The sequence below is a fragment of the Hippocampus comes genome, unplaced genomic scaffold (assembly GCF_001891065.2).
Source record: "Hippocampus comes isolate QL1 unplaced genomic scaffold, H_comes_QL1_v1.1 scaffold76, whole genome shotgun sequence".
Lineage (NCBI taxonomy): Eukaryota > Metazoa > Chordata > Actinopteri > Syngnathiformes > Syngnathidae > Hippocampus > Hippocampus comes.
The window spans coordinates 2,606,014-2,619,314 of NW_017805277.1; the positions used below are offsets into that span (position 1 = coordinate 2,606,014).

General features: G+C 41.4%; 1 protein-coding gene across 1 annotated transcript in view; it reads right to left on the reverse strand.

Annotated features, from left to right (window-relative positions):
* LOC109516120 (zinc transporter ZIP9-like) overlaps positions 1-12,887 on the reverse strand; it is a 19,407-nt gene extending 6,520 nt beyond the window's left edge. The window contains exons 1-9 of the mRNA XM_019870334.1: positions 12,273-12,887; positions 12,014-12,128; positions 11,797-11,931; positions 10,302-10,398; positions 8,264-8,479; positions 7,580-7,637; positions 7,255-7,471; positions 5,794-5,856; positions 3,616-3,701 (exon numbers count right to left, since the gene is read on the reverse strand). Of these exons, the coding sequence (XP_019725893.1) occupies positions 3,616-3,701; positions 5,794-5,856; positions 7,255-7,471; positions 7,580-7,637; positions 8,264-8,479; positions 10,302-10,398; positions 11,797-11,931; positions 12,014-12,128; positions 12,273-12,368 (1,083 nt within the window). The 5' untranslated portion in view covers positions 12,369-12,887. The remainder of the gene's footprint in view (positions 1-3,615; positions 3,702-5,793; positions 5,857-7,254; positions 7,472-7,579; positions 7,638-8,263; positions 8,480-10,301; positions 10,399-11,796; positions 11,932-12,013; positions 12,129-12,272) is intronic.
* Between the last annotated feature and the right edge of the window lie 414 nt (positions 12,888-13,301).

The window sequence follows — 13,301 nt, forward strand, 5'->3', positions numbered from 1 at the left end:
GTGTACATAATTCACCACCAACTGCAAATGTGTGAATGCAATGTTCATATGCTTGTCAGAGAGTTCACGATTATTTGGTAACGGGGTAGAAATAATTGCAGTCCCTTTAAGGACCGCCATTTTAGTCTGCTTGTTTCTATGGAAACTTACTTTCGGCGGGCTTCGTTTGGCACGAGTGTTTTTTTTGTGGTGCAAATAAAAAAAACACGACACACTCTCTCTCGGAGTGCGCACGTGAGAAATTGTCGCTTTCTTCGAGTTCTACAATTTCCACAGTTTATTATTTATGTGAACAGTGTCGACGCATGTTTTTCATATGCAAGTTGTTTTCATGTGTTTGGATCAGATGTGTGTCACTTGAAATGTACATAGAAATAAAGACAAAGATAAACTGTTGACGGGTATGATATTGTTATTGAACACTTGGTCTTGAAGTGGACATCCGGCTTTGTGTGCTACTTCACAATGTTGATGTTCTTTGTTATGCTGCATTCCAGAGACGTGGGAAGTTGAAAATATGTCATCTCTGACAAGGAGATGCCTACTCGGAAGCTCGAGGCAATTATCTACCCTGACTGCTCAAGATGCAGTATGGTGACGCCACAGAACAATGGCAGTCGACAATCATGCACCTCACGCATTTATAGGCTTTATTTTTATGAATGCATTTTATGAAGGTGCAGCCATTCATTGTCTCCAGTTCTGCACGTGTGTGCAGCACTGATTGGACAAGCAATGTAATGTGATCATCTGCACCCAGTGACGGCCAAGCGGGTGTGTCATAACTAAATGACATGTTGGGTCGGTTGTGTCTTAACCTCCATGGCAGAGTCTCCGTCGAACCCCTGAGACTGATTCACCGAACCCCTTGGGTGAACCCAGGTTAATAACCAATGACCTACATCATCTCTCCATGACATTATTTGGTAAAATGATCAAGGCTACCAGTGTAATAAAAAAAAAAAAGAAAAAAGATCTGGTTTGACTGCTCTCCACAAACAAAGCCACCAGCTTATTTGTTGTCAACAATCTTTTTTTTTTTTTTTTAGTTTGTTTTAACTTTCACGAAACCATGTTTAGAGCTTAACCTTGCGAGCTTCAACTTCCCACCAGTCATGAAGGCAGCATAATTCATCATCGTCATATTCTCACCTTGTGTAGAATCACGGCTAAAAACACGATGACTTGCACTGTCACCTGGCCTGTGGCTACCACTGCACCCAGAGCGAAGCCGTCAGCTATTTGCAAAGCAAAACACAAGCGGGTCACGACAGTAGCAGCAAATATTCAGAGGGTGCTGACCTCCAAGGCCAAAATTCAGTTTTTTTTACTTTTGTTTTGTTTGTGCCAGCTTCAAACCCTAGCAAGAATAACGTTGCACATATTTGTTCGCGTAACATACATTTGGAGCATGACCAGCAGATGCACCACAGTAACTGATTAGCATTTTCCCCGTAGCCCTTCAAGACAATTTTGTGAAAGAGGAATATGAACTTTTTATTGGGTGTACGGTACTTTGCATAGAAAAAAAATGTGAAGCGTGAAATTAAACAGCAACTAGTCTCAGCGGAAAATTCTCCACTTTCAAGTGATGGCTCCAGTCTGTAAAAAACTAAAAGGTAAACAGAGCCACGCAAAGTATTTCTAGATACACTCATGAGCATTAACCTGATTAACAGCACATAGTTCATCACTTGCTAAAATTGTTGACGCAGTGGGGTGTGGGGCCGGTATTTATATCTGGCGACATGTCACACCCCACAGAAGGATCTACACCAGGAGTGCCGAACCAGTCGATCCTGGTCAACTGGCAGTCCACGGACTGATTCCAAGTCGACCGCAGTGGGCGTAGGGGGAAATGGAGACGTGTGTTTGTGCGTATTATTAAATTCATATATTTTTGTTAGTGCACACTGCATACGAAGCATCCTATAACTGTCACATCCACAAAAAAATATTCAAAAAAATACATTTTAAAAAGTCGGTTCACTTTAACCAACAGTAGCGCATGACCTGCATCACAGGAAGTTGTTAGCGGTCAGCAGTCTGCATTTGCAGCTTTCGATCAGAGCCGTTAGGATACCTCGACTTTTTGTTTATTCTCATTCAGAGTTTGTTTGATCTGCAACGCACCCATGGCACTGGAGTGGCAGGAGCAGCATTTTGGTACACGTGACCTATGATGGAGCTGTTTCTGCACTTAACGTGCTACAAAAGTGCATGCCTCCCTCCCTGTGTCAGGTCTCCGAATAAGGTCGGCAGTTATTTCCTTGTTACAAACTCGGTCTTGTCATGAATCTACCGGTAATTTATTTTTCTGTTTTGTTCATGTTCGGGTACATTGTTGCTGTTGCTCATCATGGCACGTACGCATGTGTGCCTCTGTGCATATGCTTGCACGAGCGGCATACCATAACTTTAAATACAAATAATGGCATTTGTTGATAAGGTTAATCTACGGTCATTTTGAAACAAAGCAAATCCAATTTGCAATGCCAGTTGTGCAAGGTTGTCCCCATTTTATACATACCCTAAAGCCACTGCTTGTTTAACATAAATCAAAAATATGTGTTAAATATAACACACATATGACAAGGATTATTGTCCTTATAGCTTCACACATCCATTCAGGATAAATCAAGTTTTCTGAATCTGAATCCATGTTCTATGTTGCTTCTCCTGTTTAAGCTCACAGGAAGCTAGAACTGATTCCAACTGATTTAGAGTTAAAGACAGACTTTGAACTGGTTGCCACTTAAATCACAGGGTAATCCTTCTATGCAAGTTGTTTTCATGTGTTTGGATCAGATGTGTGTCACTTGAAATGTACATAGAAATAAAGACAAAGATAAACTGTTGACGGGTATGATATTGTTATTGAACACTTGGTCTTGAAGTGGACATCCGGCTTTGTGTGCTACTTCACAATGTTGATGTTCTTTGTTATGCTGCATTCCAGAGACGTGGGAAGTTGAAAATATGTCATCTCTGACAAGGAGATGCCTACTCGGAAGCTCGAGGCAATTATCTACCCTGACTGCTCAAGATGCAGTATGGTGACGCCACAGAACAATGGCAGTCGACAATCATGCACCTCACGCATTTATAGGCTTTATTTTTATGAATGCATTTTATGAAGGTGCAGCCATTCATTGTCTCCAGTTCTGCACGTGTGTGCAGCACTGATTGGACAAGCAATGTAATGTGATCATCTGCACCCAGTGACGGCCAAGCGGGTGTGTCATAACTAAATGACATGTTGGGTCGGTTGTGTCTTAACCTCCATGGCAGAGTCTCCGTCGAACCCCTGAGACTGATTCACCGAACCCCTTGGGTGAACCCAGGTTAATAACCAATGACCTACATCATCTCTCCATGACATTATTTGGTAAAATGATCAAGGCTACCAGTGTAATAAAAAAAAAAAAGAAAAAAGATCTGGTTTGACTGCTCTCCACAAACAAAGCCACCAGCTTATTTGTTGTCAACAATCTTTTTTTTTTTTTTTTTAGTTTGTTTTAACTTTCACGAAACCATGTTTAGAGCTTAACCTTGCGAGCTTCAACTTCCCACCAGTCATGAAGGCAGCATAATTCATCATCGTCATATTCTCACCTTGTGTAGAATCACGGCTAAAAACACGATGACTTGCACTGTCACCTGGCCTGTGGCTACCACTGCACCCAGAGCGAAGCCGTCAGCTATTTGCAAAGCAAAACACAAGCGGGTCACGACAGTAGCAGCAAATATTCAGAGGGTGCTGACCTCCAAGGCCAAAATTCAGTTTTTTTTACTTTTGTTTTGTTTGTGCCAGCTTCAAACCCTAGCAAGAATAACGTTGCACATATTTGTTCGCGTAACATACATTTGGAGCATGACCAGCAGATGCACCACAGTAACTGATTAGCATTTTCCCCGTAGCCCTTCAAGACAATTTTGTGAAAGAGGAATATGAACTTTTTATTGGGTGTACGGTACTTTGCATAGAAAAAAAATGTGAAGCGTGAAATTAAACAGCAACTAGTCTCAGCGGAAAATTCTCCACTTTCAAGTGATGGCTCCAGTCTGTAAAAAACTAAAAGGTAAACAGAGCCACGCAAAGTATTTCTAGATACACTCATGAGCATTAACCTGATTAACAGCACATAGTTCATCACTTGCTAAAATTGTTGACGCAGTGGGGTGTGGGGCCGGTATTTATATCTGGCGACATGTCACACCCCACAGAAGGATCTACACCAGGAGTGCCGAACCAGTCGATCCTGGTCAACTGGCAGTCCACGGACTGATTCCAAGTCGACCGCAGTGGGCGTAGGGGGAAATGGAGACGTGTGTTTGTGCGTATTATTAAATTCATATATTTTTGTTAGTGCACACTGCATACGAAGCATCCTATAACTGTCACATCCACAAAAAAATATTCAAAAAAATACATTTTAAAAAGTCGGTTCACTTTAACCAACAGTAGCGCATGACCTGCATCACAGGAAGTTGTTAGCGGTCAGCAGTCTGCATTTGCAGCTTTCGATCAGAGCCGTTAGGATACCTCGACTTTTTGTTTATTCTCATTCAGAGTTTGTTTGATCTGCAACGCACCCATGGCACTGGAGTGGCAGGAGCAGCATTTTGGTACACGTGACCTATGATGGAGCTGTTTCTGCACTTAACGTGCTACAAAAGTGCATGCCTCCCTCCCTGTGTCAGGTCTCCGAATAAGGTCGGCAGTTATTTCCTTGTTACAAACTCGGTCTTGTCATGAATCTACCGGTAATTTATTTTTCTGTTTTGTTCATGTTCGGGTACATTGTTGCTGTTGCTCATCATGGCACGTACGCATGTGTGCCTCTGTGCATATGCTTGCACGAGCGGCATACCATAACTTTAAATACAAATAATGGCATTTGTTGATAAGGTTAATCTACGGTCATTTTGAAACAAAGCAAATCCAATTTGCAATGCCAGTTGTGCAAGGTTGTCCCCATTTTATACATACCCTAAAGCCACTGCTTGTTTAACATAAATCAAAAATATGTGTTAAATATAACACACATATGACAAGGATTATTGTCCTTATAGCTTCACACATCCATTCAGGATAAATCAAGTTTTCTGAATCTGAATCCATGTTCTATGTTGCTTCTCCTGTTTAAGCTCACAGGAAGCTAGAACTGATTCCAACTGATTTAGAGTTAAAGACAGACTTTGAACTGGTTGCCACTTAAATCACAGGGTAATCCTTCACACAAAGAAACACAAATGCCTCTCCCAAATCCTGTGTTTCTCCACAATCATTATACACTGATTTGGTATATTTCAGTCACACACTATAGTAATGTTTCAATTTAATTGAACCTTTAACTGTCGCTATATAATTTAGAGCAACCAAGAAAATATGTACAAAAATATGGTGATCATACATGTACCACTGTATCATATTTTTAAATATAGTCACACACGCGATGGCATATCTGCCTATATCTAGTTTACCACAACTTCAATGGCGTGCTGTTCATGACCTCAAAAAAATTATATGTCGGTGCTGTCATAAAGAATGTAATTGTTTTACTCTGACTACATTTGGTTTCCAGCTCACGAGTTGGGAATCACTGCTCTAAGGCAAGGCTTTAACTTTAAAAATATATATAAATAAATAAATAAAGCACACGTGGTAAGTCACATGAAGTCTGCTCATTGCTTTGTGGATGGCCCTTTGCCCTAGTGGGCTGAAATGTGTTGTGTGCCGCATGCAAACAAACGCTTATAGAAGTGGAGTTAATATTAATATTACTCTACCTGCGGCGTGAATAACCAGCCCCAGCGTGGCTGTGATGGCATCACTGTTGGGATTCGTTTTTCCTGAAATGACAGAAGACATGCAACATTTGTCTTTCTGCCCGTCAAGACGAACTGAACTATATTTAAAACCTAAAATCTAATGTTTGTTCAATCGCCGGGTTTGCACGGAACCATGCACTCCGATTAGAATGGACCTCAATCGGAGTATAAAGAATGAAAGCCAAGCTGTGTCTGGTCTGCGCCTGGTCTCTCTTGACGTAAAGCGTAGTTGACGTACGTCTATGCTTAGGGACGTGGTCGTATATGCACTTTAAAATAGCATCATGCAAACTTGTTTTAAAGTACAGTATCCGTGACTTGTTTTTATCAATACGTTGTTGTTATAAAAGTATTAAAACTACCACAACTACTATGCTAAATAGACGAATGTTTTTACATCGATCTCTGCGTGTCACACGGTTGTAACAGGACTAATCTGATTATCGGAGTGGAGCATGTAAACGGCGGCTCGGGAAAAAAAAAAAACCACGTCACATGTAAATAGGTGACCAGAGATCTTCATTCTGACACCAAGGTATTTCACTCAGAATAACAAAAAAGTATATCCGTCATATGAAGTTGGTTTAATATATTCCTAACAGTGTGTCTTCTTGACTTTGTAGCATTTTGCTCAGTTGGGCTGATTCCAGTATGTGGATTTTAGTTGTACAATCAGATTTCAGCCTTTCTGTGCAGCAATGTTAATCAAATCTTCACAGTTCTTAAGAATCTGTCGTGCTGTTTCTTTAACCAATCAGATTTTAAACTTGCCTCACACGGCCAGCGAGCTGGTCCACAGTGATGTCCGCATTTTTCCATCCTCTGGTTGGTCCAGTTCAATTAGTAAATGTAGGGCTGGCCCGATCTGATCGACATGATTGGAAATCGGGGCCGATCAAGTGAGTTTCAGCTTATCGGTATCGGCTGACAAAGATCAGAATTTTAGATATGCTTAATTTTTAAGACAAGTGTGAAATGTTTTACTTCTTTAATTGATTTGAACCACTGTTGATTTACAGCGAAATCAACAGCTATCATCCCGGGATACCTTTCCTCCCAAAAATCAAAACTTATACATCCTGTAAAACTTAAGACAACATAATTGCGATCATTTGGATGTGGTCTTCTTTTTTTTCTTCATTGCACTGTATTGCAGAGGTATTGAACGGGATCAAGTTCCTTGGACGTGGGCGCAAAAAATGCGATCGGGACATCCCTACCTTAAATTTTTTTTATAATCAGCATCTCTGCTGAGTATGATGAATTATATTTAAATGATTTGTTTTTGTCCTGTTACTATTGTGAATTGCTCAATGATTTACATGACACTGATGCATTATTATATTTTGCTACTGTTACAAGGTGGATTAAGTCGAGTTTGGATCTTGACAAATGCACGCAAATGTCATGTCTACTTACCGCAAACCGAGAAGTAACTTGCCAGCTGATCCACAACAAACATGAAGGTGAAGCCAGACGTCAAAGCCACACCAATCCAAGGCTGAGGCGAGGAAGCACTTTCTCTGGAAGAATCGTTGCCAGCAGATAAAGAAGCTACAAGAAAAGACCAATTACAAAAATAAGGATATACACAAAAGCATCTCAGTCCCGTTATACAGTCATCAAGATTTGACCACTTTTGACATTTTCCAAAGACGCCTTCAAGTACAGCTCAAATTCATCGTCCCTCAGGTGAAATCCACGTCCCAGCGATGCCACGTGACGGGCGCGGCGATAAACTTACATCAAGTTTCGCCGTGATGTCGTTCTCCTTCAGCAGACACCGCTTCTCTTCCCGGAGCCTGCGCCAAGGTGAAAGTAAAGTGAAAGGAAAACTAGTGAATTGGAAAAATCTGGAACAAGAGAAGCAAAAAGTAGATATTACTTGAGGGTTTTTTTTTTTGTTTTGTTCTTTTGAAAGGGGTCATTGGACTGAATGTTCGGGAAGCACCGGTGAATGTTATCACGTTGCCTGGCAATGTTCCAGTGACCTCCCGCTGACCTCCGGGGGAGCACCGGAGTGTTCTTTTCCATTTCTCTGGGTGCATCCGACCCCTTTAGACGCAGCGATATTGGCGTTGAGGGATTTGGGAGGAAGGAAAAAGGGAAGGCCTGTGGCAGAATTGAGGAAAATGGCTCGCGAGAGATGGGCGAAACCAGAGCGAGGGGAAACCGAAATAACTCTGGCACTGACGTCAAGACCCGAGCCTGCGCAGAGCACTCGGACATGTAAACACTTCACAGGGCGGAAATGTTAAATTCCACTGGCAAGTGGCGTTTGGCTCCACAAACACGGCGATGTGATAACCGTCTCCCATCACAGTTAATCAATACCGTCGCATCAAAAAGTTGCTTATCGCTGTCAAAATTTGGAATCTTGGGCTCCGCTTAGGTTGCGAATGCATATGCATGCGTGCTCGCATCTCACCATTTGAGCCGGTGCTGTGTCATGTAATCTCTGTCCTCGGCCGCTCTCAGCTCGCCGAACGCCCGCAGGAGCTGCTGCCTCAGCTCGCCCGCCTCACTCGCGGGCTCCTCGGAGGAACCGGGCTCTTCGCTTCTCTCCGAGTCGGCTTGCAGCCGCCTCAGCTCGGCGCGGAGCCTGTTTGCCTCTTCCAGAAGCCGGATCTCCGAATCTTGGGCACTTTTGGGGGAAAGAGCAATGTATATATCATAATGTTCGTTGTGGGGAGATATATATATATAAAGCGTGAAATTAAACAGCAACTAGTCTCAGCGGAAAATTCTCCACTTTCAAGTGATGGCTCCAGTCTGTAAAAAACTAAAAGGTAAACAGAGCCACGCAAAGTATTTCTAGATACACTCATGAGCATTAACCTGATTAACAGCACATAGTTCATCACTTGCTAAAATTGTTGACGCAGTGGGGTGTGGGGCCGGTATTTATATCTGGCGACATGTCACACCCCACAGAAGGATCTACACCAGGAGTGCCGAACCAGTCGATCCTGGTCAACTGGCAGTCCACGGACTGATTCCAAGTCGACCGCAGTGGGCGTAGGGGGAAATGGAGACGTGTGTTTGTGCGTATTATTAAATTCATATATTTTTGTTAGTGCACACTGCATACGAAGCATCCTATAACTGTCACATCCACAAAAAAATATTCAAAAAAATACATTTTAAAAAGTCGGTTCACTTTAACCAACAGTAGCGCATGACCTGCATCACAGGAAGTTGTTAGCGGTCAGCAGTCTGCATTTGCAGCTTTCGATCAGAGCCGTTAGGATACCTCGACTTTTTGTTTATTCTCATTCAGAGTTTGTTTGATCTGCAACGCACCCATGGCACTGGAGTGGCAGGAGCAGCATTTTGGTACACGTGACCTATGATGGAGCTGTTTCTGCACTTAACGTGCTACAAAAGTGCATGCCTCCCTCCCTGTGTCAGGTCTCCGAATAAGGTCGGCAGTTATTTCCTTGTTACAAACTCGGTCTTGTCATGAATCTACCGGTAATTTATTTTTCTGTTTTGTTCATGTTCGGGTACATTGTTGCTGTTGCTCATCATGGCACGTACGCATGTGTGCCTCTGTGCATATGCTTGCACGAGCGGCATACCATAACTTTAAATACAAATAATGGCATTTGTTGATAAGGTTAATCTACGGTCATTTTGAAACAAAGCAAATCCAATTTGCAATGCCAGTTGTGCAAGGTTGTCCCCATTTTATACATACCCTAAAGCCACTGCTTGTTTAACATAAATCAAAAATATGTGTTAAATATAACACACATATGACAAGGATTATTGTCCTTATAGCTTCACACATCCATTCAGGATAAATCAAGTTTTCTGAATCTGAATCCATGTTCTATGTTGCTTCTCCTGTTTAAGCTCACAGGAAGCTAGAACTGATTCCAACTGATTTAGAGTTAAAGACAGACTTTGAACTGGTTGCCACTTAAATCACAGGGTAATCCTTCACACAAAGAAACACAAATGCCTCTCCCAAATCCTGTGTTTCTCCACAATCATTATACGCTGATTTGGTATATTTCAGTCACACACTATAGTAATGTTTCAATTTAATTGAACCTTTAACTGTCGCTATATAATTTAGAGCAACCAAGAAAATATGTACAAAAATATGGTGATCATACATGTACCACTGTATCATATTTTTAAATATAGTCACACACGCGATGGCATATCTGCCTATATCTAGTTTACCACAACTTCAATGGCGTGCTGTTCATGACCTCAAAAAAATTATATGTCGGTGCTGTCATAAAGAATGTAATTGTTTTACTCTGACTACATTTGGTTTCCAGCTCACGAGTTGGGAATCACTGCTCTAAGGCAAGGCTTTAACTTTAAAAATATATATAAATAAATAAATAAAGCACACGTGGTAAGTCACATGAAGTCTGCTCATTGCTTTGTGGATGGCCCTTTGCCCTAGTGGGCTGAAATGTGTTGTGTGCCGCATGCAAACAAACGCTTATAGAAGTGGAGTTAATATTAATATTACTCTACCTGCGGCGTGAATAACCAGCCCCAGCGTGGCTGTGATGGCATCACTGTTGGGATTCGTTTTTCCTGAAATGACAGAAGACATGCAACCTTTGTCTTTCTGCCCGTCAAGACGAACTGAACTATATTTAAAACCTAAAATCTAATGTTTGTTCAATCGCCGGGTTTGCACGGAACCATGCACTCCGATTAGAATGGACCTCAATCGGAGTATAAAGAATGAAAGCCAAGCTGTGTCTGGTCTGCGCCTGGTCTCTCTTGACGTAAAGCGTAGTTGACGTACGTCTATGCTTAGGGACGTGGTCGTATATGCACTTTAAAATAGCATCATGCAAACTTGTTTTAAAGTACAGTATCCGTGACTTGTTTTTATCAATACGTTGTTGTTATAAAAGTATTAAAACTACCACAACTACTATGCTAAATAGACGAATGTTTTTACATCGATCTCTGCGTGTCACACGGTTGTAACAGGACTAATCTGATTATCGGAGTGGAGCATGTAAACGGCGGCTCGGGAAAAAAAAAAAACCACGTCACATGTAAATAGGTGACCAGAGATCTTCATTCTGACACCAAGGTATTTCACTCAGAATAACAAAAAAGTATATCCGTCATATGAAGTTGGTTTAATATATTCCTAACAGTGTGTCTTCTTGACTTTGTAGCATTTTGCTCAGTTGGGCTGATTCCAGTATGTGGATTTTAGTTGTACAATCAGATTTCAGCCTTTCTGTGCAGCAATGTTAATCAAATCTTCACAGTTCTTAAGAATCTGTCGTGCTGTTTCTTTAACCAATCAGATTTTAAACTTGCCTCACACGGCCAGCGAGCTGGTCCACAGTGATGTCCGCATTTTTCCATCCTCTGGTTGGTCCAGTTCAATTAGTAAATGTAGGGCTGGCCCGATCTGATCGACATGATTGGAAATCGGGGCCGATCAAGTGAGTTTCAGCTTATCGGTATCGGCTGACAAAGATCAGAATTTTAGATATGCTTAATTTTTAAGACAAGTGTGAAATGTTTTACTTCTTTAATTGATTTGAACCACTGTTGATTTACAGCGAAATCAACAGCTATCATCCCGGGATACCTTTCCTCCCAAAAATCAAAACTTATACATCCTGTAAAACTTAAGACAACATAATTGCGATCATTTGGATGTGGTCTTCTTTTTTTTCTTCATTGCACTGTATTGCAGAGGTATTGAACGGGATCAAGTTCCTTGGACGTGGGCGCAAAAAATGCGATCGGGACATCCCTACCTTAAATTTTTTTTATAATCAGCATCTCTGCTGAGTATGATGAATTATATTTAAATGATTTGTTTTTGTCCTGTTACTATTGTGAATTGCTCAATGATTTACATGACACTGATGCATTATTATATTTTGCTACTGTTACAAGGTGGATTAAGTCGAGTTTGGATCTTGACAAATGCACGCAAATGTCATGTCTACTTACCGCAAACCGAGAAGTAACTTGCCAGCTGATCCACAACAAACATGAAGGTGAAGCCAGACGTCAAAGCCACACCAATCCAAGGCTGAGGCGAGGAAGCACTTTCTCTGGAAGAATCGTTGCCAGCAGATAAAGAAGCTACAAGAAAAGACCAATTACAAAAATAAGGATATACACAAAAGCATGACAACAGAGTGCATCTCTATGATGTGATGATCACCATTTTGGTGTGTCCACGACTCTTGCATTAAGCCCACTCCTTCAGGGACGGTGATGGCAAGGGCTGTTCCGCACAAGAAACCTGCACCCAGGATGGAGACCAAGTGCAGGCTTCTCTGGAACACGCACGCGCACACGCACACGGATTTTTTTTACTTAAACCACATTTCTACGGTCAAATGGCCATATAAGGACACAAATTGTTTTGATGACATACTGGCAAAAGCAAATGTCGCGGTTTTGAAACGCGTACGACTTACCTCCGAAAGTCGAAACAACAAAGGGATGAATCCGAGTAGGAAAGAACCGACAAACATTACTACCGATATTAATGTAATGCTCAACCCTCCGTCCATTTCGTCTAGTTTTGGGAACGGGTTTTTTTTAAGTCACGAGTCGTGTCGTCGGGTTTTTTTTTTTTTTTTTGCCTCATTAAACGTGACAACGTGAGTCCATGAGGCCAGCAATTGTTATAAAACGTGTTGTTCTCCCATTCTCGTCTTCCACGTCGAGCCGTCGTCCGTGACCGCCCTGCTACTGCTGAGTGTTGAGCCGGTTGCACGAGCAGGGCAAGAAAAAAGGAGGGCACGCAGTCGCGCTTCTTTAACTCTTTATGTAACGCCTCGAAATGCATTCAACATTATCGTCTTACTCTCTTTAGGCTACTGGGATATATGACTCGATTTTCCGCTCATACGTAAAATCAAACATGTTTGGCGTTAGAAGGTGGTTTTTGGGTGCTCTCTCTCTGGTCCCCAAAACTGTTCCGCTGTGATCCAAATACTGTAATTTATGAAGCACGTACGTCCTTTCAGCTTTTATCGCATTTTAGTGAACAAAATCGCCCTGATAACAGTATTTGTCGAAACTAATCAAACTGTTTTAAATGTGTTCAAAAATGAGCTTAAAAACAAAAAGTTTTATATTGTCACCCCTCCCCCCCAAAACAACAACAACACAAAAAATTAGATAGCTTGCTAATCAGTGCGATGTTCCAACCCCGTTTTAATGGGTGAGCATTCCTCAATTTACAGTCTTTTTTGCCTGTCCCATATTTTTTGGAAAGTGTTGCAGCTGAAAAAAATCGAAGTTTGTGTTTATTTGCTAAAAAATAAAAAGTTTATCAGTTTGAACATGAAATATCTTGTCTTTGTAGTATATTCAATCAAATATATATTGAACATGATTTGCAAATCATTGTATTCTGTTTTTATTTGTTTAATACAACGTCTCAACTTCATTTGAATTGCGTCTGTACATGTACATATGCTTATAATCCAATAAATTGT